A 27,426-nucleotide genomic window follows, 5' to 3' on the forward strand; every position below is an offset into this window, starting at 1 on the left:
GTGGTAGTGCAGGATTCTACTACTGTCTGTCATTAACACATATTTCCTTATTCTGCGACTGACACTTTTAATGTTAGAGTGTCAAAGGGAGCAGTAGGCTCAGGTAAGAACACTTTTGTGGCAAGTATTAGCATGATTAGGAAGCTGCCAGCACTCTGTAACAAACAGTTACAAATAGAAGTTCACTGACGAAGCGGATGTATACTTCTCGTACTGTGTTAAAAATCACAAGAGAATCTGATGAAAATGATAAACTCAAGGAGCCAATCGAAATTTTAAAATGAGTTGTAATCTGAAAACTAAGAAAGTTTAGGCAGCTATTGCGTCGCTGATAGTGACGTAGTAGACTTCCCGAATTAGAAGAGCGCAGTAAGTTATTAAATATTATATTTCTCAGCTGAAATTCATTATCACTAATGATTAATGTGAGCATTCACGCATTTCTCCTTAACGAAAAAGTTGTTGCGAATTCATTCAACAATGAAAACACACGTAGATATTGTACTCTTCAGTAATCCCGTTTAGTTCTTATACCGCTTTCACATTCTCTGTATGTAACGAGAAAAAGGTATACGAACTGTAAACCCTCTCTGTAAAGCAGGTACCAGTTACATGAAACAAAAAAATAGCGACCCTCAGGTGCTGACGGGATGTCAAGACATCTCTTGAATAAATATGGAGCTTTGGTGTTTGGCTATAATTGAATCAAAGTCAAGTGAATTATTACCTGTTCATGTTTCAGAAACGTCTACCGATTTCTCCTTGTACATTGATACCAAGTAAAACTATAGATCTCTAAATATTAAAAAAATAATTTTGTACATAACATTGCACTATGCCGACAAACAATATATTACACCTGGAATCGGAATGATGGAGTTGGAGGAATGTCCGATATGGAACGAGCTAATGAAATGTGTGGCGACTCTACACACACACACACACAAAGAGGTCAGTCTGACCGTCTACACACCTTGTTATCACAGGAACAATGACATACACAACTATTCACACATCTCCGATAAAATTCACTTCATTCGCATATGTAATTAATAACACTCACATCAAACAAATGTATCGTCTACATGTCATAAATATTTAAATAAATAATAGCTTATTATTTTCTTTGGTAACAAATTATCTGACTGTACGAAAAAGCATAGTACAGTTTTAAAGAAATAATCGTCGACTTGCACTGAAAATTTCGCCGAAATCACGGTCTCCCAGACCCAGTTCTCAAGGTACAGCTATCAGCTTTCGGAGCTACTTGAGTCATTTCATAAATCTAAATTTCTGTACCATCGATGGTAGACTTTGGTAAATAATATTTTATTAACACATTACTTTGGTTTAGCAACAGTATCCGAAATACTTTGATATGTCTCAACAGCAAAACGGAAAGATTCTGGAACAAATTAATATTTTGGAATTTTTGTCGAATTTTAAAGATTATTTTACCCATACAGGATAGGTAAGGCTAAGTGACTGCAACGGCAGGTAATGCAGTAGTGAGAGCCAGTAAAAACACATTAAAGATTATTTTTATGTAGTAGGGATGACACATCCAGCTGTATTTGCAGGTCTTATTTTATTTGCAATCGATTTAGTTGTTGCATTACATCATCTTCAGATCCGTCTGTTATACCAGGCGCTTATGGGAATACATGCTAATCATCATTATACATCTCAAAGAAGCTACTGTGATAATTACCCGTATACACACCATCGCCTAGTGTCAGAGATGAGCCTCAAGATGGAATAAACTAACACTGACATCGATTGCAAATAAAATAAGACGTATAAACAAAGCTAGAGGTATCATCAGCATTGCTTACAGATGTTGTAACAGGTCTTCCCATGACCTGTCGGAAGGTCGGTGTACGGAAATTGGGTAATTAACGATTATTTTATTTCGTGAAACCGGCCTCGAACGAATATACATTTATATCTCACGTTATCCTTCAGTAACAAAATGTGTAGTGTTTTACTTTCTGTAATTTATCGCATTACCACTGAAGTACTAGAATGTCCTTGCATGCACTAAAACTGCTACAAATCTGAACAGGCTGTATAAGTCAGAGAAGGTGGTAAGCGGACCAGAAGCCAGTTTTGCGAAATAAAAGTACCGTTAATGAGAGACTCTCTGTTGTCATTTCTGCATTACGTGCACTTTGAAAGATGCAGACGGTTATAACAGTTCAGCGCAGCTGCCGAAGCAAATTAGAAAGACTTTAGTGGAAACGTGAGTTTTGAAGCTCAGTGTAAGAAATCTGCCCATCTTGAAATATACACGTCCCAGAATCTGTTTTGCTCCACAATTAAACAAGGTACACACTTCACTGTAGCTTCCGCATTCAGAAGAGAGAGTGTCGTCTTTGTTTGTCCACAGCGGTCGTGCCAACGTTAATATTTTGTACGTGAAGAAGCGCCGGCGTACGTTCTCCAGAGATGCTAGAAACACTGAGGTCCATTACAGAGGTTACCGAATACAAAGGTTCTATCATGCACACCAGTTGCCAGTGTTTCTCAGAGGATTCGAGGAGATACAGGTGTGGGAAGAGTTCTTTCGTACTGCCTTCGGGTTTCTTCCGAGCACCTTCTGCCTTCTGATGGCGTCGCCGGAACTGGAGCAGCCGCAGCCTCTGCTGGAGTCGGCACAGTATCTGTCGATTCCGGCAGTCTCTGCTGCTATACTGAGAGGTGTACACCTCGCAGATCCGGCACGCCCCTCCGCTGCGAGTAGGAAGGCGGCGAGCTGGACTCTGGAGTCTTCTACTGGCGCGGCGGCACCGGGTGGTGTCCCGGCGGGGGCGAGAAGGCGGGGGCAGCGGAGGCGGCGGAGGCGGCGGAGGCGGCGGTGGCGGGGGCGGCGGCGGCGGCGGGGGCGGCACCGCCGCAGAGCGGCCACTACGCCACCGGCCTCAGCTCCGTGTGCTGCGTCTCCTTGTGGCGGCGGAGGTCCACCTTTCGCTGGAAGGCGCGCCCGCACAGGTCGCAGGCGAACGGCTTGAAACCCGTGTGCTTGCGGCTGTGGGTGATGAGGTTCGAGGACTGACTGAACGCCTTGCCGCACACCTGGCATTTGTGCGGCTTCTCCCCTGCAAAAAAACAGAACAGAACTGGGTGGTGACAACTGGAGTGAGTCAACAGCGCGCTGCGACATCTGCGGCAGGTGGACGTCTGGGCGAAAACAAACAGTGCAGCACGCGAAGCACGAAATGTACAGGGTTATTTGTAAGTACCCGCAGGGTTTCAGGACACGGCAGATAGGCAAACCAATGAAGCGCACCTTCCCAGGCGAGTGATGTCAGCGACTTCAACGAACTGCATTCACGTACTGACAGTTGACGTATCATAAATGGCTCCCATATGGGAGAGTTGCTCCGTCCAGTTTCATGCATCATTTACGTCTAATCCTGCTGTTTCCTATCGATCATCTTCTGAAACCCCAGATACACGGTGACAATTATTGAACTATATGACATAAAACTTCCGGGCAGGTTAAAACTGTGTGCCCGACCGAGACTCGAACTCGGGACGGGACCTTTGCCTTTCGCGGGCAAGTGCTCTACCACTTTTTTTTTTTTTTTTTTTTTTTTTTTTTTTTTTTTTTTTTTTACTGATGAACCGCTGCAGGAGCAGGACGACGGGTAGGGCAGGGGTCGACACCCGAAGCCTGGCCATCCCGCCGCCACGCCCAAGCAACGCGTTCGAGTTCGAGGATCGAAGGATCAGGAAGGGGATGAAGTGGGTTTGTCGATGTTGTTCTTTTTATTTATCTCTTTCTTTAATTTTTATAACCTTTTTTTTGTATTATAGATTTATTTTTGTTTCATTACAAAGAAAGATCCTACAACTGCCGTAGCCGAGCGTCCGAGTCGTCTTCTCGTCTGTTGGGAGGGGTTCCCCCCTACTCCGTCCGTAGAGGATCAATATGCTCCAGGATTCTTCTTCATTTTCAGTGTCTCATACCCGGAACGCCCCAGTGAGCAGGAGGATCCGCAAATAATGAACCTAAATAATTTGCGAAACGAGTTCTGTACTTCGGGTGGCGGCTGAAAGCTGCATGTGTCGTCATCAATAGGGAGCAAAAGTCGAGTGTGCCTTTGGGAGCATCGCAAAATATGTAGTAAACGGCCATGCCTTTTAGCCAGTTAACGGCGTTCGTTCTGGTTGATGGAAAGTATACGACGTCGGGGCGCAATACGTCATCAGGGGAGATAGACTCCGGCAATCGCCGCAAGCGTAATGCCAGCATGCGCTGCGTCAGTAGCCAGCACTCGCTGGTCGCGGCACACGTCAGACGGTGTGCATCCGAGTCAGCGACTGAGCATGTCGGACACAAGGGGTCGTCCGTCAGATGTATGGAATGTAACCTCTGACGAGTAGCGAACTTCCCATTCACAACCACGTACCACAATGAACGCACCGTCGTAGGTAGAAAAGGCGTGTGTACCGCTCGCCACACCGTGTTCCAGGCAACTTCAGGATGTCTGTGGGTGACCGTATTTACAGGTTGCCGCTGCTGATAGAGGCGATAATAGTCTTTTGTGCTGGGCTTTCGTGTCGTCGGAAGTTCTGACCGTAAGTAGCTGAAGTCAATAAAGAAGTCTCTGATGTGGGTGAGTGCCGGTGAAATGTGTCCTACAGAAACCGGGGGATGCAGAGAGTGTGGTGCCACTTCCGCTATAAGGGTGCCCGTCAGAGTGGCGTGGGCAGAGGTCCACGTGCGACGCATAGAGTTGAGATAAAGCGATCGCGCACGGTTATATACGTGAATTAAACCGATACCGCCCGCCCGCTGCGGCAGTATCACCTGAGCTACCGAAGCACGACTCACGCCCGGTACTCACAGCTTTACTTCTGCCAGTATCTCGTCTCCTACCTTCCAAACTTTACAGAAGCTCTCCTGCGAACCTTGCCGAACTAGCACTCCTGAAAGAAAGGATATAGTGGAGACATGGCTTAGCCACAGCCTGGGGGATGTTTTCAGAATGAGATTTTCACTCTGCAGCGGAGTGCGCGCTGATATGAAACTTCTTGGCAGATTAAAACTGTGTGCCCGACCGAGACTCGAACTCGGGACCTTTGCCTTTCGCGGGCAAGTACTCTACCACCTGAGCTACCGAAGCACGACTCACGCCTGTTACTCACAGCTTTACTTCTGCCAGTATCTCGTCTCCTACCCAGTTCTGCAAGGTTCGCAGGAGAGCTTCTGTAAAGTTTGGAAGGTAGGAGACGAGATACTGGCAGAAGTAAAGCTGTGAGTACCGGGCGCGAGTCGTGCTTCGGTAGCTCAGGTGGTAGAGCACTTGCCCGCGAATGGCAAAGGTCCCGAGTTCGAGTCTCGGTCGGGCACACAGTTTTAATCTGCCAGGAAGTTTCATATCAGCACACACTCCGCTGCAGAGTGAAAATCTTAATCTGGTATATGAAATAAAATCGTCTAAACTTCTGAACAGTCTGCGTTAGAACGTTGAAACTACGCGGTTGGCTTCGAGACATGATGGGAATTAGTTTGCGCCTGGTTTGGCTTAGCCCACTTTCATTTGGATGAGTTGGTCAATAAGCAAAACTGGCGCATTTCGGGGAATGAGAATCCGCATTTCGCGATCGAGAAGCTTCTTCACCTTCAACGGGTGACTGTGTGGTGTGCAATGTGCAGTCACGGAATAATCGGTGCGACATTCCTTGATGTCACGGTAACTACCGAACAGGTTTTGGAAGATGATTTCATCCCCGTTATCCAAAGTGAGTTAATTTGGACAAGATGTGGTTCAAGCAAGGCGGAGCTTGACCACATAGAAGCAGAAGAGTGTTTGAAGTCCTGGAGAAGCACTTTGGGGACAGCATTCTGGCTCTGGGGTACCCAGAGGCCACATGCATAGGCCTCGATTGCCCGCCATATTCTCCGGAGCTGAACACATGCGACTCCTTTTTGTGAGGCTACAGTAAAGAGAAGATGTACAGCCGCGCGGGATTAGCCGAGCGGTCTGGGGCGCTGCAGTCATGGACTGTGCGGCTGATCCCGGCGGAGATTCGAGTCCTCCCTCGGGCATGGGTGTGTGTGTTTGTCCTTAGGATAATGTAGGTTAAGTAGTGTGAAAGCTTAGGGACTGATGACCTCTAATCCTCCCTCGGGCATGCGTGTGTGTGTTTGTCGTTACGATAATTTAGCTTAAGTAGTATGTAAGCTTAAGGACTGATGACCTTAGCAGTTAAGTCCCATAAGATTTCACACACATTTTTAGAAGATGTACAGCCGTAACCCCAAAACTATTGTCGAGTTGAAAGCAGCTATTGAGGAGGTCATCGACAGCATCGATGCTCCGCCACTTCAGCAGGCTATACAGAATTTCGCTATTCGTCTGCGCCACATCATCGCCATTGATGCCAGGCATATCGAAGGTATCGTAACCCAAATCCGAATATCTGTGGTGACGTTTTCATGTTGAATAAAGTGTGTGCACGCCGTAGTTTGAAACTTATTAATGCTTTTATTCAAATAGTTCAATAATTGTAATCCTGTATGTATCTTTTTTGTCTGTGTGCTGCTGTTTTCGATCGGTCATTTTCTGAAACCCCGGAGATAGTTACGAATAATGCTGTACACAACACAGGACATTAATGACAGTGTAAAGTGGAAGACCTAAAAGAGAGAGACAGGTAGTTAAGAAACAAGCTAGAACATTAGAAATTTGTAGCTTTTACAAATGACAAGATTTCTCGCCTGGAATACTATTAAAAGTGTTTATTCACAATCGTCAATTTCCGCGATTACGTCATGCTGATATGACAGCTTGCTACGAAGTGCGTCAATGCATAATCGTTCTTTTTAAGAAGACACTGTCCTAGTGTCAAGCATGTTTATACTTTTTGTAACCATGATGAGACAGCATTTTTCATTTATATCAAAGGACGCAGCACTTCATGTAATAATTGCTATCGAATTAATATTGTATACATCACTTCGGACGTGTCCAAAAGATTTAGCTTTAAAAATGCTTTCGCAATGAAATATTTTCATAAAACGTCCCCCCCCCCCCCTTATGATTTGAATTTCCAAAAACAGTGGAACCCGTATTTTTTATTTCTAACTCAGAAGCCGAATTTTGATTTTCGTAGATTTACCTTTAAAAATGCTTTCATAATGAAATAGTTTCATAAAAAATCTCGTCCGATAGTTCACCACTTTAGAGGTTTAATTTGCAAAAACACTGAAACATATATTTTTTTAAAAATTTGTAATTGCGAAGTCAAATACCAATGTTCATAGAGGTAGCTTTAAAAATATTTTATTAGTTCTTTATAATGAAATATTTTCAAAAAAAGTTTTACTCGCTACTTCACCCCAATAGAGCTGAATTTTCAAAAGTGCTGAAACACATATATCTTTATTTCTGACCGAGAAACCAAATACCAATTTTCGTAGGTCTGTCTTCAAAATTGCCTTAATAGCGACATTTTAAAAAAATAGAAACTCCTCCATCCCCTATATCACCCCCTTAGGCTGAAATTTAGAAAAATCTCTTCTTAAGCGACGCCCGATTTGGGCTGGGTGGTGATGAGTCAATCAGTCATTCAGGAAATTGCCTTTTATTTATCAAGGTTAGAATGTACGAGGTAAATCAGAATGAACAGTTAATATTTTAGGAGGTGATAGTATAGACTAATTTCATAAAACATTCTATATAAAAAGTCTCCAATTTCTACTGATTATAAGAATGCAGTTGTTAGAATGTAACCGAAATAAATACTCACAGTACGTGTTAGGCAAAGACAAAGGATTAAGTTTGATTTTGATAAGCTCCGATAGCAGTCCACTTCCGATTTCTCTTGGCAACGACATTTGTGCCTGTTGTGAGATCATCTTGGCGTTATTTTATGATGGGAGCTCAATTCACAATCCGAACGATCAATTGGTCTCTTGCGTTTACTTTCTTCCAAACAGATAACACACATCATGATTTGAAAAGAGCAAAAATCACAGTCATCTTGAAACCATTTAAGCCAAATGGCGAACCGCCAAGCAACCAACCCACTGCTCTACTTCGAAAAAACCTTGCAAAACCTGCCTACTGAACAGGCTAACCGTTACTGCATCGACCTTATTCTCTCACTGACAACTTTTATTTACTTACAGTTTTAGTACAAACAAATGGCCTCGACTATGCGTATAGATCTAAGAACACTTTACGATCCTGTGTTTAGACAAGGGTAATGTGAAACCTTTTACGAGTCATATCATGTTTAAAATTGTAAACCTTGTCAGTGTTATGTTAAACATTTGAAAGCTTGGAATTTCTAATGAGCACTAAGGTGAGCTCTTCACTTGCGCTAAATAGTAGCCTTCCACAACTATCAGTGCTAGTCCCTCTTATGTTTTCCTTTCATGTAGCAGACGTGTCCAAGACAACATAAAGGGAATTTAGATATGCTGTGAGCCCCGAAAGGTCTGGGTGTTAATCGAAGACCTACAAATTTTTGAAATACTTCCGTAATTGAATTTCACAGCTGAGTCCTGCCGAAACAGAAGTCACCAGTTTTAAGCTTAACGACGAGATCGCCGACAAGGAAATAAAGATAATCGTCTTGATGTTGAAGCTCTTTTGCCTGTGTTTGCTTTAACAATAACTTATGATTTGACTGTGGTCCGCCTTTAGCAAAACACAATTTTTGTTTTTTGTTCCAGACATGTTTCACTGCAGTTGCAGCATCATCAGCGTTTTTTTTTTTTATTGTTATGGCTGTCTTTACTGTTTAAATACATATAAATATTAGTTTATAAATCGTAATTATAGGTTTTTGAAGAGCACATAAAATTGTGTATTCATACCTTCTTACCACGTGTTAAGAAGGTATGAATACACAATTTTATGTGCTCTTCAAAAACCTGTAACAATTAAAATACCTTGGTTGTAGATAGGTGGCCAGAGAGCAGCAAATACAAGTATTAGAGTACGGAGTCGTTTCTGATATCGCAGTATCTTGCAATACAGAGGGCGTCTGCAACCTTTTCCGCTGAGAATGACACCGCAGAGACACAGGGAGTTTCAAAAATGACCGGTATATTTGAAACGGCAATAAAAACTAAACGAGCAGCGATAGAAATACACCGTTTGTTGCAATATGCTTGGGGCAACAGTACATTTTCAGGTGGACAAACTTTCGAAATTACAGTAGTTACAATTTTCAACAACAGATGGCGCTGCAAGTGATGTGAAAGATATAGAAGACAACGCAGTCTGTGGGTGCGCCATTCTGTACGTCGTCTTTCTGCTGTAAGCGTGTGCTGTTCACAACGTGCAAGTGTGCTGTAGACAACATGGTTTATTCCTTAGAACAGAGGATTTTTCTGGTGTTGGAATTCCACCGCCTAGAACACAGTGTTGTTGCAACAAGACGAAGTTTTCAACGGAGGTTTAATGTAACCAAAGGACCGAAAAGCGATACAATAAAGGATCTGTTTGAAAAATTTCAACGGACTGGGAACGTGACGGATGAATGTGCTGGAAAGGTAGGGCGACCGCGTACGGCAACCACAGAGGGCAACGCGCAGCTAGTGCAGCAGGTGATCCAACAGCGGCCTCGGGTTTCCATTCGCCGTGTTGCAGCTGCGGTCCAAATGACGCCAACGTCAACGTATCGTCTCATGCGCCAGAGTTTACACCTCTATCCATACAAAATTCAAATGCGGCAACCCCTCAGCGCCGCTACCATTGCTGCACGAGAGACATTCGCTAACGATATAGTGCACAGGATTGATGACGGCGATATGCATGTGGGCAGCATTTGGTTTACTGACGAAGCTTATTTTTACCTGGACGGCTTCGTCAATAAACAGAACTGGCGCATATGGGGAACCGAACAGCCCCATGTTGCAGTCCCATCGTCCCTGCATCCTCAAAAAGTACTGGTCTGGGCCGCCATTTCTTCCAAAGGAATCATTGGCCCATTTTTCAGATCCGAAACGATTACTGCATCACGATATCTGGACATTCTTCGTGAATTTGTGGCGGTACAAACTGCCTTAGACGACACTGCGAACACCTCGTGGTTTATGCAAGATGGTGCCCGGCCACATCGCACGGCCGACGTCTTTAATTTCCTGAATGAATATTTCGATGATCGTGTGATTGCTTTGGGCTATCCGAAACATACAGGAGGCGGCGTGGATTGGCCTCCCTATTCGCCAGACATGAACCCCTGTGACTTCTTTCTGTGGGGACACTTGAAAGACCAGGTGTACCGCCAGAATCCAGAAACAATTGAACAGCTGAAGCAGTACATCTCATCTGCGTGTGAAGCCATTCCGCCAGACACGTTGTCAAAGGTTTCGGGTAATTTCATTCAGAGACTACGCCATATTTTTGCTACGCATGGTGGATATGTGGAAAATATCGTACTATAGAGTTTCCCAGACCGCAGCGCCATCTGTTGTTGAAAATTGTAACTACTGTAATTTCGAAAGTTTGTCTGCCTGAAAATGTACTGTTGTCCCAAGCATATTGCAACAAACGGTGTATTTCTATCGCTGCTCGTTTAGTTTTTATTGCCGTTTCAAATATACTGGTCATTTTTGAAACACTCTGTACGTACGCGTGCCTGACGGGAGAGGTAAAGGAGAAGAAGCGAGCGCGAGATGAAGGTCGCAGCGCACGCAGTACGCATGCCGAGTCGTTGCTAGGCAACCGCCAGTGTTTGTGGGCGGGACGGACGGTGCCACCAATCACGGCACGCCGTGGGCCGTGGGCCGCTCCGCGTAAGCCTGGGGACAGGCGGGCTGTGGGAAACTGCGCGAGGCAAATGAAGGCTAACTCCCGTCCTCCGTGTTTACAGACACCTCCACGTTTCTGAGATGAAGACAAAATTGCACGTTAGTTCACTAGGCACACTGACTACTCGAATAAATTCTAGTGTCCGATACCACCCGTCGGCTTTGACCAATGACGTCATACGTGAGGCAAAGGTGCTGCAATGGACAATCTATGAATGGTACGGATCATACTCGTAAACAAACGAACGTAGCATGACATAAAATAATACAGTTAACGCGACTATTATTTATGCACGAATTTCATGTAAACGGGTTGAAGATGACTGAAATAAATAAGAACACGCGAGCAATTACGAGCGTATGTTATATTTTCCACACGTACTGCAAAAACGATCTAAATAATGAACCGTCGAATAGCTGGAATCGGTAACTAGAAGCAACTTACGTAGGAGGTAACTTCTGGTTACCGATTCCAATATTACTCTTTGGTGCGCGAGAATCTCATAACACATGAAACGTGCTTAAAAATGATCTTACTAGAGAACTACAGATTACGTCTAGACTTTCAAAAAACGAAAATCTTTACACACATTACTGCACACGCAAAGAAATAAAACGCAAAAATGACCAAACCTTGCAACCGATGGCTATACTACACAACAGTCACACCAGCTACAGGAGCTCCAAGTAACACTCAGTAAAATCGATACACCAGGAGTGACAGTAGAAATAAGAGAAGTGTAGCAGAAACATCGTGAAGGAAAACATAAAAATAGCTACATAAAAAGAAACTTACCACATATGAACTTCCAAAGGAGTCAAATATCGAGGCTGACAATACCCATCGGACCACCATTGTAACCAGAAAATATTGAAACGACAGGAAAACCTCCCTCCAGAGAAACCAAAATAGTAGCACTCCCACAATACAGTAGCATAAAAAAAACGCAACGTAAACAAAGAAAAAAGTATCAGACCCACCGACACCTAACTAACAAAACGAGGCTTGTACATTTTGCTGACTACTTTCATAAAATGCAAGAAATAAACAATAACCTTTAGGAATACTCTTCCTCCAACGGTATTCATCTAAATGGCCTTGCAACACTGAAATCCTTCACTTTCCCCGCGCGACAACAGATGTTACAGCCCGCCAATACCCCTTGATAGTATTAGTACATGCCCCCGTCTTATAATCTTTAAATTGAATATTGTGATTCACGACCAAATGATGATAACTCCTTGTACGAAGCAAACCCGTCCGACATGACTACAGAACCTTCTTCCACATGTTCTTCAATTAAAGATGTCAAGACTTCCTTTGTCCGATTTGGTATTACCCTAAACACAACATCAGCACAATCTACTCCAGAAACTACTACTCCAAAAACCCAAAGCCCAACAACCTCGTGCTCCCTTTCATACTTTCTCTTTCCAAAATGTGACTCATCTAATTCAACTATAACCCCTGGTTCCCCCCAATGACCCCCTATACTTCATAAATTCCCCGCAGACTTCTCTACAAAACGAGAACCAGTCATCTGCAGTGCCACAGTAAACCCCTGCTTCGTGCATGACAGATCTGCAAGAATATTCATAGCAAAAATAGTAGGTTAGCATGACAATTAGTTCCAAATTCAGCCTCGATCTTTCGAACCACGTCCCCCTGCGCATGGATCTTCATATGTTCTGCACCTCCACATGTTTTTGCCGGAAGTTCGTGATAACGCAACCTTCGTCAAAACCATATAAATTCCACAGACACTGCACTTGCAAAATTCAGCAATGACGCCCAATGATTGAAAAGATTTTATAGTTGATTTACGGTCACTCTTTTTCTGGAGCAGAATTTTCGCAGTAAAAACAACTGACTCATCCTTAACGAACAGCGTGAGAAATCAAGACCTTATAAATCACGACTACTTATAAATCACGACTACTTATAAATCACGACTACTTTCATCAACAAAAGATGCCTAAAACAAATTACGAGATGAAAACAAAACAATCTACATCGAAATTGTAATATACGCGCGTAACGAGGAACTCCAGAGAAATCATTTAACGTTCATCGACAGCAATCAACGGCACAAACAAAATAACATCACACATTACGTCATTGGTCAAAGTCGACGGATGGTATCGGACACTAGAATTGACCCGACTACTCTACTTTACGTTACCAGTCCACGTAGGGGCAGATCAAGAGGAATTCGCGATAGTAACCATCTGCGTTGACCAGCGACCTAACGGTAATGCCTCCTCTGACGTCAATCAGTGGTGCGTATTTTGAATATGATTTCTTGTCATATTTTAAATACTTTCGAGATAATTTGTATGTTTTATGTTTGTCGTGTACGAAAAACAACAAAAAAATAGTCTCTTCTCTTTCGAAGGGAATTATACATGTTTAGACCAATGGAGTTATCAGTCTTTTTTTTATAATTATTTCTTCAATTCGTAGTAGGTCTGCATATTATACGAAATCGATTATCGCATTCTCCACTTGAGCTATACAGCTAAACTGTATTTTAGTTACTAGCTTCGATTTATTTACTATAAATACTAACTTTTAGTTCGGACTGTGTAGCGATGTCTTCATTCCCGTTTTAGAGCGTTTTTACGACACTCGCTTCAGTTTCTTTCGCACAAATAGTTTACTTGCAGTCAAAGCCTTTTCGATTTACTACTGATACACGCATTCATCGAGACAGCTATGTAGCTGAAGTGTATTTTCCGATAATAATCGGTTTACGAAAAATAATTTTTTAGTTCGTACTGTCGCTGTGGTGCCCATTACAACCGTTTAACTCATTTTTGCGATTCTCAAAAATGGTTCAAATGGCTCTGAGCACTATGCGGCTTAACTTCTGAGGCCATCAATCGCCTAGAACTTAGAACTAATCAAACCTACCTAACCTAAGGACATCACACACATCCATGCCCGAGGCAGGATTCGAATCTGCGACCGTAGCGGTCGCTCGGTTCGAGACTATAGCGCCTAGAACCGCACGGCCACTCCGGCCGGCTTTGCGATTCTCGATTAGTTTTCTTTCAAAGGAATGTTTCTCTTCTTTGTGTATGATTGATCATACCAATGGTAATTTGAACTTTTTTCCCGATGTAGTCAGTTCTCGTAACAGAGATTGTATTTTTTGTATACGTTAAGAAGTGTCGCTAGCGACATGACGTTGTTGTCGCCATGTTGTTTACATTGTTTTTCGCATATTCACTACGTTACTAGTCAAAGCCAACTCTAATTTCGCAATTAGCTATTTATACGTAGGTGACCCACAAGGGGAGTGGCGGGGAAGAGGGTCAGTTGTGGCTAAAAGCGGCTCGCAGCCGGCAGCATCACCATAGCCAAGTATTTTGTGATCCTATAATCATGAACTTTGTCCACGGTGTCGTTCATACACTGTACTCATTCCCATAATTGTCTGAAAGTGTGGAGGTGGAAGGGGAGAATGTACCTTTCAAAATGCCATTCATTCATTCATTCGAAGATACATTCATTCATTCACTCATCGTGTTTCTTAGATCCCGTCAAAAAGAAGAAACTTCACCGATCGCGTACGAGTGAAAACAGAGATCAACATAAGACAAGGAAATCATACAAACTTAATTACGATACCAGTTTCGTGCGACTCAGTATTTCAAATGGACGCCACTTCGAGATCTTGCTGATCCCTAATCAATTCCCAGTGATCAAACCGGATAAAGAGGATGTACAGTTTAACATGATATGCGAACCAAGTGTCGTAGCTGCCGACTATTCACATCGTTGAGAGGTGAAAGTTAAATTAAACGCAGGCTGAAAATTTTCGTAGTGGGACTCAATCGCGCATTCTATGGGTACAGGTCACGCGATGTTCCGCTTTCTTTTATTTCATCCTTTTTCTTCATTTTTTCGTCATAGATTTCGTCGGTTGGTCTAGGCGAACGCCATTGGATGGCCCTTCAAGTTCACCCTTGAGAACTTCATTCAGACTATTTTTTATTACAGAGCTCTGCCAGCCATCTGACCGAACACTATGGGCTGCCGTGGCGCCCTACTAGACCACCAGGCACGACATAGAAACCTTATGTGTACACCTTATTATCACTGAACTGTCACTCTACTGATTAGTACCACCCACACTTAGGCCAGGTGAATTTAATCAAAAAAATTACAAACAAACCTGCTTGGGAACAGGTTTGTGCCCCCTTATTTTTACTGTATAGCTGCTGTTAACCTACTCTTAGTCTCCACTTCTAAAGCTCCAGTAACGCTGGACACATCAAAACATGACTTTCTTCTGTCCTGATAACAAGTTCGTATAAGGATGAAATTATACTAATCATATCCCGCAGGTGCGAGTATAGATATTCTAGAGTTTGGTAGCGTTCGATCAAGGCGTACGAATGAAAACAGAGATCAACATAAGACAAGGAAATCATACAAACTTAATTATGATACCAGTTTCGTGCGACTCAGTGGCTGAGAGTAAGTATTTCAAATGGACGCCACTTCGAGATCTTGCTGATCCCTAATCAATTCCCAGTGATCAAACCGGATAAAGGGGATGCACAGTTTAACATGATATGCGAACCAAGTGAACACCAGGAATTTCCCAGAAACCCACCCGCACGAACCGATATCTCTGCGCTACCACTTAGCACTACCCGTAGTACAAACGTTGGGACGTAAGGAGAAGCTCCTGGAGGAGGACATGAAAAAGACAACGTTTTTGCTGTCGTGTGGTTCAGTAACAGAAAGATTCGCCGGCTCTAAAGGGTGTAAACCGATTCGGTCTGCAGGCGTGTAGCAAAAATTCAACAACTCATTACGCCAGTGGAAGACGACGTAGGCCTCAGAACACCAGGAATTTACAGAATACCGTGTAGTGGTTGTGGACAGTTTTGTGCCGAACAGACAGTTAGCACTGCTCTACAACGCCGTGTAGAACACGAGACTTGTTTCGGTTACGGTATCCTGAGAAATGAGCGGCAGAAGGACACGCTTTGGTAAACCGAATAGCATTCGACGAGACATCTATTAGTAAATGGGCAAATAGTTGCTGGAACAAAGTCGTAAAAGCAGTGACTGTAATAAGGAGGGAGGCCTGCAATTTAGCACAGTTCGGGACCCGGCCATAGGGGTGCTAAAGCGGGCGGGGAGGGTATGCCACGAAAACATTATCGTACACGGCGGTGGAGCACCAGTGACGTCACAAAATACAGTGTGACTTTGTAAGGACGACAGTAGCAATTATATTATAGTTATCACTTGACAGAGCAGTCTAATGAGCACATAATGTGGAAGAAGACGAAAGTAATGAGAAGAAGCAGAAATGAGGACAAAAGTGTAAATATCATTGCCAGAGCGATATAAACATTTCCGTCCAGCAGAGGGTCCGTTCCCTTTGAGAAGCAAGCGCTTACGAGAAACTTAGCATCAGGATTGATGGTCACAAAGCAGATGAAGTAAAGGAATTCTGCTTCATAGGCAGAAAAATAACCAATGACGAACGGAGCAAACACGACGTCAAAAGCAGAGTAGCACTGGCGAAAATGGAGTTTCTGGCCGAGAGAAGTCTACTAGTATCAAAAGCCTTAATTTGAGGAAGAAATTTCTGAGGATGTACGTCTGGAGCACAACATTGTATGCTAGTGAAACTTCAGCTGTGGGAAAACCGAAACAGAAGAGAATCGAGGCATCTGGGATGTGGTGCTGCAGACCAATGTTGAAAATTAGGTGGACTGATAAGGTAAGGAATGAGGAGGTTCTGCGCAGAATCGGAGAGGTAATGAACATGTGGAAAACATTGATAAGGAGAAGGGACAGCATGATAGCACACCTCTTAAGACATCAGGGAATGACTTTCACGATACTAGAGGGACCTGCAGAGTGCAAAAACTGTAGAGGAAGACAGGGCAGAGACTGGAATACCTCCAGCAAACAACTGAGGACGTAGGTTTCAAGTGCGACTCTGAGGTGAAGAGGTTAGCACAGGAGAGTAATTCGTGGCGGGCCGCATCAATCAGAAGACTGGTGTCTCTTTCTCTTTTTTTAAAAGAAAAAGAAAAAACACTTGACAATGGAAGCGGAGCACTCGGCTGAAAGTCTGTGGAGATTTAACCAGGTAATGCACTTGAAACCTCGAAAAAATGTTATTTGTTCGGCCATGGTGTGCGTGAAATGCTAAATTTTCTTTTGACAAAAATAATTTATAGTAAAATCTAGTTTTTTTTTTCAGAAGTAATTACTTGTGGGGGACGACGCTCTGGCGCTAGGTCCGTCAGCTGAGATTAATGCGTGGTTTTGTGGAGTGCTCGATGGACAACTTCCGCGATGGCAAAGCTCTCCAGCCGAGGCCCCGAGGAGAGGAGGGAGGCGGCACTCCCGCCCCCGGGCAGAGCCACCTGCGGCGGGGGCGGCTGTTGTGGGAGGGAGTGGGCAGACTGTCCGGAGAGTGTTTCATTTTTACAGCCGTGTCCATAAAGGAGAAGCAGAGCGCAGAGCGCAGAGTGCGCCCGGAATCTGTGTAGTTTACGGCGGCAGTAAAAGCGGGCAATCTGTGTCCGTCATAAAGACGGCCTGGACCGCGCCGGGCGGGCTCTCAGATTGCTCGCAGCCCCCGCCGGATATCGATCCCGGTCCTCCGGAGCGGCGACCGCCGCCGCTTTCCCCGGGAGACGCCCCCACCCCTCCACCTCTTCACACTCTCCCCTTCCTCCACCGCCCCCGCATCGCGTACGTCGTTTCCCGACTGGTCCGCCCCCAGCCTCCCTCACACTGATTGCCGCACTCTCTTCTGGCTGCTCCTGTTACGCTCTCGTTACTATGAAGAACCCACCTCTTTCTTTATACCTTCTAGAAGCTGTCTTCTCAATTTCTCCAATCAACTTCAACCCTTATACAGCAGTCATGCCAACATCTTAGCGATATGACGTAAATTTCATGCTACTCGAAGCATGCAACTGTAGAATTTCCGTTCCAGCTACACTATTTTTTCAAAAGTTTTTGAACATTAGAGATTTTGAGGAAAAAATACAAATTGGAACCAGAAATGTTAGAGATACTCAAGTCATACTTGGAATAATCTTTTACTGAAACTAAATACATGGAGTCAAATTTTACTCTTCTCAAAGTAGCCTAGTTTGGCATACGCGAAGCATTCTTTGTGGCAGCTTCATTAGGGTTTCCTCGGTGATACGCCACCATTCCTCTTGTACTCTGATCCAGAGGTGATCAACGTTGGTAGTAGGCCTTAATTTAACTGCTCTATCCAACTGACCCCCAGGGCAGTTCAATAGGATTACAGCCGGGGCATTGAGGCGACCGGAGCATATTTTTCAGTTCCTTCTTCTTCCAGTTTCCTAAATTTGCCAAATACGCGTTGCCCAGTTTTGAAGTTTGTTTAGGGTTGTTATCTTGTTGTAGGACGAGTGCATTGCCTATCAAACGTCTTCCACATGGCTTTGCATGACACTGTAGAATGCGACGGTAATCCCCTTTCTTCGTTGTTCCGTTTGACTGTGCAAAATCACCGGTCTTATCGCTTCCAAAACACCCCCAGACCAGCATCTTCCATGCTTTAATGTTGGAGACACACATTGGTGTGACGTTGGTTCACCTGGCAACCGGCGAACAAACTTGCGTCGCTTTGTGGCAGAGATCTCAAAGTTGGAATCGTCATTGAAAAGTATCTTTTTCCATTGACTTACTGCGCAACTTTGATGTGGTCTTGCCCAGTGTAGCCCCTTCTGCCCATTAATAGCCGTCAGTAATGGTTAAGGTTCGCCACCTGAAGACGTCTTTTCACATTACTTACACTCACCCGCTTTTCTCTATTATGGCTGAGTTGTGCCACTAAAACTGGAGCTGTTTTGAAGCGACCACGTTTACTTGTGACTACTATGTATTTGTCATCACCTTTCCAAGTTACTTTTGGCCAGTATCCGCATGCCTCTGCAAGGTATGATGGACACATCCCAAGGAAATATGTTCTTAATGCGCTATTTGTCGCATACTAAGACCGGCTGCACGTAAAGACACAATTTCAGAACGTTTTTATGTTGAAAGTTCGTTTCTTCGTCGCATTATCGGTGTTTCCACTGAGCGCTCACTGAAATTCACTCTTTGATATCTCGTGCATAACTACATGCCCCTTTCTTACCTGTAACAATGTTTACAGATTTCTTGACGTCCAATGGGCGGCATGTTGTGAGGAAAGATTTTGTTACGCCACCACAATACGAAATTAGCGGCCTGCAGTGCTTGGAACCTGAATAGCATAACAACGCAATGTTATGTTTCGAACGATTTCATTTTTAAAAACGTGGAACACTACTCTTAAACGTTATATTGAGCATAACTCTGGGGAAATAATGCAGCTACTTTGTATTTGAATCTTGTAAATAGCCTTCTTTATCCTACATTCAGGGCGTTAGAAACGTTTTGAGTGATAGTGTACATATGCACGAGAATAGCTTGCTCCAAATGAGCAAGAGTGTAAGTTAATGTCTATGAGCAGGCAACAGTATTAACGGTGCGCTGCTTGACACAGTCACGTGGGTTAAATGTAATGGGTGATCAAAAAGTTTCCGTTTGGAAGCCGTACAGTTCATAATCGGTATACCAATCAGGAAAAATCGTCGTGAGCACTAAGGTAATCAACCAACCGTCGCACCATGTTGAAGATACCCGTTTGGTAAAATACGGTGTCCTCGTGCTTGAAGAAGTCTGTAACTGCCTGCTGCACGTCGGTGTCCGACAGAAATCTCTATTGAGAAATTTCAAAAACCAACATTTGCGACAGACTGCAATGCAATCCTAGTGTCACCAACGTATGTCTTGCAAAGAACCGAGAAGACAGGATAAGAGGAAGCATATACACAGGTGTTTTTCTCTCTCTCCATTTGCGTGTGGAACGTGAAAGGGAATGCTGTTCCGTGGTAGAAGGTACCTTCTTCCGTGCTCTATATGGCGGTTTGTAGAATACGTATTTAGACGTAGCTGTAGCTCAAACGCCTGTGTTCATGTTTTTATTTTTGTGCTACAGTTTTATTTAGCAATCCCTGAATTTATTTTCTTCGTCCTTCAGTTGTCTGGGCGTCGCAACTTCCAAGAAACGTGGGACGATCTCTACAATAAATACACTACAAAGGGGTGAAATTGTGGTGCCGCTGTCGAGAATCTGGCGACGTATGTGTGCCGACATGAGAGTGTGGTAACAAACTGTTTTGGGAAACACAGCTGTCCCGGCGAAGATCGCTGCCTCCAGATGTAGTTAAGAAGTAATGACTAAGACAGTTCAGGCACCATCTTTAACCTCCAATATCAGCGTCATCGACAAAATGGAACGGCAGGTATTGAAAAAATAGTCGTAGCTCAGGATGAAAAAAATATAAGGAGAATTGCATCTCTTGACTAAAAGATAGCCGGCCGGAGTGGCCGAGCAGTTCTAGACGCTATAGTCTGGAACAGCGCGACCGCTACGGTCGCATGTTCGAATCCTGCCTCGGGCATGGATGTGTGTGATGTCCTTAGGTTAGTTAGGTTTAAGTAGTTCTAAGTTCTAGGGGACTGATGACCTCAGAACTTAAGTCTCATAGTGCTCAGAGCCATCTGAACCATCGTAATTTTAATGGGAGAATTCTAAGAATATCTACGTCATCTGCACGCAAGACTTCATACACCACAGTAACGCTGCTCATTGTTGAGTACTGTTGCTCGAGTATTCGGTACTCCACCACATGAGTTTGACTGCTGTCAGCTATTTGAGGTTGTAGCGAGGTGCTGTGGGTAATTGTGGATCTCATACAGCACAGATGGTTGATGCTTTTGGAAAAGGAACATATTGAAGGTATGGCGTGGCCTGCTTGCTCTCCAGATTTGAGTCCGATAGAGCATGTCTGGGATGCACTAGAGAGACGGCTTGCATCACGCCAGCATCCACCAACCAGTCTCCAAGACTTGCGAGCAACTCTGCAGGAAGAATGAGCGTTATTGCCTCAACATGAGATTGATGACGTCATTCGCAGCATACCCCGTCGTTGTCAGGCCTGTATTCCTACCATGTGTGATCACACTCCATACTGAGCACAGTAATAAGCTGTCGGAATATGTGTGCAAATCCGTTAACTTGAAAAAAAAAAAACGAAAAACATTTTTGTGTACATTTTGCAGTTGTTTGCGTTCTGTATTCTATACATTGTTTCTACTTTCCTATCACCTGAGATCGCGAAAGAGCTTCCTGAGAACATCCGAGAAGCTCACCATTTCACCAGAGAAGGCAAGGCTGGAGTTACGGAAGAAGTCGACGTCTCACCTGCAGACGCCAGAATCTGAAGAACAACCACCTGGACACAAAGAGAGCTGGCTGGTGTGGAAATCTTTGAACAGATTACGATCAGGAGTTGGAGGATCCAGAGATAACCTGAAAAGATGGGGCTTCATAATAGAATATACGTCCTGTGATTGTGGACAAGAACAAACCGCAAGCCACATGCTCCAGTGCCTTTTGTGTCCTACATCCTACACGAAGATTGATCTCCTGCAAGCCACTCCAAGCGCCTTGGAGGTTGCAAAGTACTGGGCACATGTAATATAAATACAATTTGTGTATATATATGTACATATTTATTGATGTGTATGGCCACTGTAAATTTGTATGTTTCTGTTTCGAGAATAATAATCCCCTGTTTATACTGTATTGTAGCAAAATAAACGCAACCTCGCCAAATATCCTTTTGTTGCTTTAACTTTGGACACCAGTGTATAATTCAAACCAGCGGTGCATAAAACCAGCAATTTGCGACTTAGCGGAATGAACAGTAACACTTGAGTCACCAAGTTTCTCCTCCGGATGCATAAAATCGCGAAGGGTCAGTTAAGGAAGGTACTTTCGGCAGAAGGAGAGATATTTTCGTCGTCCCCGCTGCTACTGGGTAGGAGGGCGCCCGCAAGTTACAGCCGGCAGCGGCGGACAGTGATACAGCGGTTCGGCGCGTCCAGTCCGGCGCTAGGGAGAGCTGTCAAATCAGGCGGCAACTTTATTTGTCCTGCGGGAGGCGGCCGCTAGCCAGCAGCCAGTGGCCGGCAGCCGGCGCGGCAGAGATTACGGCGCGGAGCGGCGCGCAGAATGCTGAGCAGGCGACGCCGCTTCATCTCGCGGCCCCTGGGAAGAGTCACCACCCGGCAGCTGAGACCCTGCTGAGCTCAGCGCCGGCCGCGAAAAACCGTCTCGGAACTCGCCTGGTGTCACCCACCGCTTTGTACGAACACGTTTAGTCTTCCAAAACGTGGCGCAACTCGACAGCATACTCCTCGGGACAAGTTTGTACTGTGGAGTGAGCAGTGGGTTGCTGTTTGTTTATATGGGGTGTATCAGTCTTGTCGGTTTACACAGGGTGGGCGAAATAAGGCTGGTTCGGAAAACATTTCACGGACCTTAAGGTAGGCAACCTAACATACATCCCCTGTACCTGCAGCGGATGAAAAAGTTGGGTTGCCTATCTTAAGGGGCAATCGCACGGTAACGGTCGGAAAAAATGGTTCAAATGGCTCTGAGCACTATGGGACTTAACATCTGAGGTCATCAGTCTCCTAGAACTTAGAACTACTTAAACCTAACAAACCTAAGGACATCACACACATCCATGCCCAAGGCAGGATTCGAACCTGCGACCGTAGCGGTTGCGCGGTTCCAGACTGAAGCGCCTAGAACCGCTCGACGGTTTATCAGTCTTGACGGTTTATACAGGGTAGGCAAAACAAGGCTGGTGCGGGAAACATTTCACGCACCCTAAGATAGGCAACCTAACTTACATCCCTTGCACCTGAAGCAGATGATAAAGTTGGGTTGCCTATCTTAAGGTGGTGGTGGTGGTTGTTGGATGTTTAAGGGGGACTAAACAGCGAAGGTCATCAGTCCCCCCTATCTTAAGGGGCAATCGCACGGTAGCGGTCGAAAAAAGACGATTTTTTTTTTTTTGTACGGTATTGGAACGTATATACATTGAAGAATTATTCTCCAAAATATTATGCTCGAAATGTGAGCGTTTGTAAACGAACGTGCACGGCACTCCTCGACGTTACACAACAGGTTGCCACGATTCGTTATCGATGCCATCACCACTACTTATACCGATCTAAGTAAAACTGACTTGCTAGATCGTTGTTTGGGCAGTTTCACTCAAAATGAGAACGAACGTTTCAATAGTTTCATTTGGAGATACGCTCAGAAAATAACATCCAGCCGATGCGAAATTGTCAACATTGCTCGTGACGTGAGCGGCAGTTACGGACTGCTAATTATTTGCGTCTCACTGTATAAAGCAATGAATCGTGGTTCTGCTCTGCCCCGGATGACCATCGCCGGCGAATGTGGCGGCGACCTGGGAAGAGGCCCCATTGTTCCAATGTTTTGGAGAGGGACAGTGGAGTTACTCCTGGCGTACTGGTGTATGCATCCATCGGGTGTAGCTACAGCTCACGACTGATAGTGGCTCGCGGTTTATAGGTGCGTCACGGACATTCTCCGTTGCTATCTCTCACCTCTCAGGCGATGCCATTTTTTAACAGTCCAATGCTCGTCCATGCCTGGTACATGTCGCCATCAACTCTATTTGCTATTTTTTTAGGTTTATGATATTGTAAAACTGTATGTAGGCTGTGTAGGTTTTTATATTGGTAACGCCATGTAGCGCTCTATATGAAAATCACTGGCTGTGCTGTGTGCAGTCTGTGGCTGGTGGGTATTGTTGAAATAGTCGCTATTGTTGTGTTGGGCAGTTGGCTGTTAACAGCGCGTAGCGTTGCGCAGTTGGAGGTGAGCCGCCAGCAGTGGTGGATGTGGGGGAGAGATGGCCGAGTTCTGAGAGCGGATGATCTAGACGTGTGTCCATCAGAGACAGTAAATTTGTAAGACTGGATGTCATGAACTGACATATATATATATATATATATATATATATATATATATATATATATATATATATATATATATATATATATAGTGACTTTTGAACACTATTAAGGTGAATACATTGTTTGTTCTTTATCAAAATCTTTCATTTGCTAGGTATGCCTATCAGTTCTTAGTGACTTCAGTAGTTAGAATCTTTTATTTAGCTGGCAGTATAGGCGCTCGCTGTATTGCAGTAGTTCGAGCAATGAAGATTTTTGTGAGGTAAGTGATTCATGAAAGGTATAGGTTATTGTTAGTCAGGGCCATTCTTTCGTAGGGATTATTAAAAGTCAGATTGCGTTGCGCTAAAAATATTGTGTGTCAGTTTAGTGATGATCAGAATAAGTAAAGAGAGAAATGTCTGAGTACGTTCAGTTTTGCTCAGCTGTTTGAAAATCAAATAACGTAAGGGGTTAACCAGCACAGTAATTCACTATTTTTGCTAAGGGGACGTTTCAAAACGTACAACAAAAAAATGTGCAAATAATAAAACTGAATTTGTATGACTTAAAATCACTCAATTTACGACCTGTTACGAAGGTTATTCGGAATGTAAGGATCGATCATCGCGAAGAGGAAAATACAGTGAAAATCTGATGAAGCTTTGCACAGATGCGTTGGGCACTGTGTCTAGTACTCCCTTCGATCGCATCATGTAGCTCTTTTCAGTTCTGAGTTCACAGTGAGAACGTAAAGATGGCTCGAAATTAGCGTCTCCCACCAAGAACGAGGGCCTGACGAAACATTTCGCCTGAAGCTATGCAATCCACATAACATAACTGTCGTGCGGTTCGTTCTACACGACAATTCTCGGCCGCACACTGCAGCGGAATGAAGATGCTCCTGCAGCGTTTTCGATAGGAAGTGTTCGATCACGCACAATACAGCCCTTAATTGGCTCCCTCCGATTTTCATCTCTGCTCACATGAACCGCTGGCTATGAAGACAATATTTTGACACAGACAACGAGCTGCAGCCCAGAGTATAAAACTGTCGAAAAGCAATGGCGGATGTCTTCTATAACGAGGGAATTGAAAAGTTGGTACAACGCTACGACAGATGTCTAATTCTGAGCGGCAACTGTGTAGAGCAGTAGCCCGAACGTGTAGCTAACCATTGCTAATAAAACAGTTTTGAATTTCACTGTGGTTTCCATTTCGCAACCTATCGTTCCTTACTTTCCGAATAGCCCTCGTATATAGCAATAGGCAGCAGGTCTTTACTTGAGAAATAAATAAATATGAACTCTCTGCGTCATGTTGACGTACTCCTATTGCCACCAGGATCCGCAGACTTATCCCCGACAGAACATGTGTGGCACAAACTCGGCTGCCAACTCCATCCCAGGAAAATTGCTAAGATATGACAAAGTTCTTAATGATGGAACATGGCTGAAATCAGGCGATTGTGCGGGAATAAACGACAGTGGTCACAATAAAAACCACTGTGGAAAACGAAATAGTCTTAATAACTCTGTAGCTTTGAAATCCGATGGGAAACAACTAACCGACTTCAACATGTTTTTTTTTTCTTTATTGCCTCTTCTTGGCGGGAGCTGGACTGTCAGTGGTACAAAATTCAGCTCTTTTGCCAAAATAAAAATATGAAGAAATACCGAATACATAAAATTGGAAAGTGAAAAGTTTACTGGTATTTTAAAAAATATATTAAAAGATGTATTTCGACGACATTTACATAAAAACATTAAAATTGTTGATTTTCTTTGTTGTTTAAATTAAAACTGAGGGGCTAAAAAGTAAAAACAAGCACATGTATTTAAAAATATTGCAGAAACTGTGACTTCTTATAAAAAAAAACAGTCCTGCATTTTCTCTAAAAAGCTGAAGGTTCTGTATGGGAGAAAAGGATTTGATGGGAGAAAAGAATTTGAAGAGGGAGAAACGTCTACCAGAGGGCTGAAGGGCGTGGGTAAAAAATATAGGAGTGCGCTGCGTAGGAAGTTCGGAGGTGTAAGTAGGTGCTGGCGGGCAGTGGAAAGACAAAGGGCGGGGAGTAACGGTAGGACAGGTGGAAAGACGTTATAATTGTCACGACGGATAAATTTTGATGCGGGTTTCATTGAAGTAGCCTAGTGTGATCCCTCTATTGATTGCTTAATGGGGAGATTTCCAAGTTAGTTGCTGGGCAGGGGGTTAGTCCATGGTAGTTTAGTGTATTAAGTGGATAGGACGGGTGTAAATGGTGGGATACGAGTCGTGGGGGCGGAATTACAGGGGATGGACAAATATATGGAAACTCCAGAAATATGATACCATCTCTGATACGGCGTAGCAAAACCCTTGCCATTAACAACGGCTTCATGTCGTGTCGGAGTGGATAGATACAGATGCTGTATGGTTTTCAAGACAACTTTACACCAATCGTCCTGAAAAGAGAAGCGATGATGCAAGTGAGCAGTGCTAACAACCCTTCTCTCCACGGGAGACCACGAAGGCTCAATAATGTTGAGCTCTGGTGACTATGGTGGCCAAGGGAAATGCGACAATCCGTCCTCCATCTCACAGAGCCCTACCTAGAAGATGCTCTCTGTGTGAACAGGGGCACTGTCCTCTTGTAACTCAGCATCGATCTTGATGAGGCAAAATGGTCAGATAAGCCTTGGCTGTAATTCGACCTTGCAGAGTAACCATCGGGCCCATGGAATACCACGTATGGCTGCCCAGATCATCAGCGAACCCTCGCCACGTTTCACTCTTGGGACGTAAACTCGTCCAGAAATTGGAAACAGTGTGCAACTTGACTCATCCGACAAAATGAATTTCTTCCATTGCTCCATATTCCAGGTTTTACGGCTTCGGCGCCATGTAGTCTATTACGAGCATTTACATTACTGCTGGTTTTGGAAATCCAGCTCACCCAGCAGTTTGTTATTAAGAGAGCTCTCCTTTTTTTTTTTTTTAAAAAAAAAAAAAACAGACAGGATTCGCGAGTGCTACATTCAATTCCGCAGTGACTTTTGCAACTATCGTCCTCTTATTTTTCGTCACAATCCTCTTCAGTGACCGTCCATCAATATAACTCAACACACACTTTCGTTGCGTTGTGACACGGATGATGTTTATCCGCTTTTTCCCTGTATACGGCATAGAAAAACACGAAACTCTTCAGCTGTCTTGGTTACGGGAGCACACACAATATGACCATAAGAACTTTCCCGCATTCGGATTGACTTAGCTCCGACTTAATGCACTCGCAACTATACAGAAGCACGACCGCTACGGTAGCAAAAAATGGTTCAAATGGCTCTGAGCACTATGGGACTCAACTGCTGAGGTCATTAGTCCCCTAGAACTTAGAACTAGTTAAACATAACTAACCTAAGGACATCACAAACATCCATGCCCGAGGCAGGATTCGAACCTCCGACCGTAGCGGTCTTGCGGTTCCAGACTGCAGTGCCTTTAACCGCACGGCCACTTCGGCCGGCGCTACGGTCGCAGGTTCGAATCCTGCCTCGGGCATGGATGTGTGTGATGTCCTTAGGTTAGTTAGGTTTAAGTAGTTGTAAGTTCTAGGGGACTTATGACCACAGCAGTTTGAATCCCATAGTGCTCAGAACCATTTGAACTATACAGAACATTGGTCTTACCACAACTGACAATTGCGACGAATTGTGGACATTGCACAAGTGTCGTTCGTTACCACAAATGAGAATTGCGACGAATTGTGGAC

At 44.1% G+C, this 27,426-nt stretch overlaps 1 protein-coding gene across 1 annotated transcript in view; it reads right to left on the bottom strand.

Moving 5' to 3' along the window:
- Positions 1-2,907: 2,907 nt before the first annotated feature.
- Positions 2,908-27,426, bottom strand: part of LOC126484715 (fez family zinc finger protein 2-like) — a 190,233-nt gene continuing 165,714 nt past the window's right edge. Inside the window, exon 7 of the mRNA XM_050108311.1 lies at positions 2,908-3,098. Coding sequence (XP_049964268.1) covers positions 2,908-3,098 — 191 coding nt within the window. The remainder of the gene's footprint in view (positions 3,099-27,426) is intronic.

This window comes from Schistocerca serialis, chromosome 6, assembly GCF_023864345.2.
Source record: "Schistocerca serialis cubense isolate TAMUIC-IGC-003099 chromosome 6, iqSchSeri2.2, whole genome shotgun sequence".
Taxonomy (NCBI): domain Eukaryota; kingdom Metazoa; phylum Arthropoda; class Insecta; order Orthoptera; family Acrididae; genus Schistocerca; species Schistocerca serialis.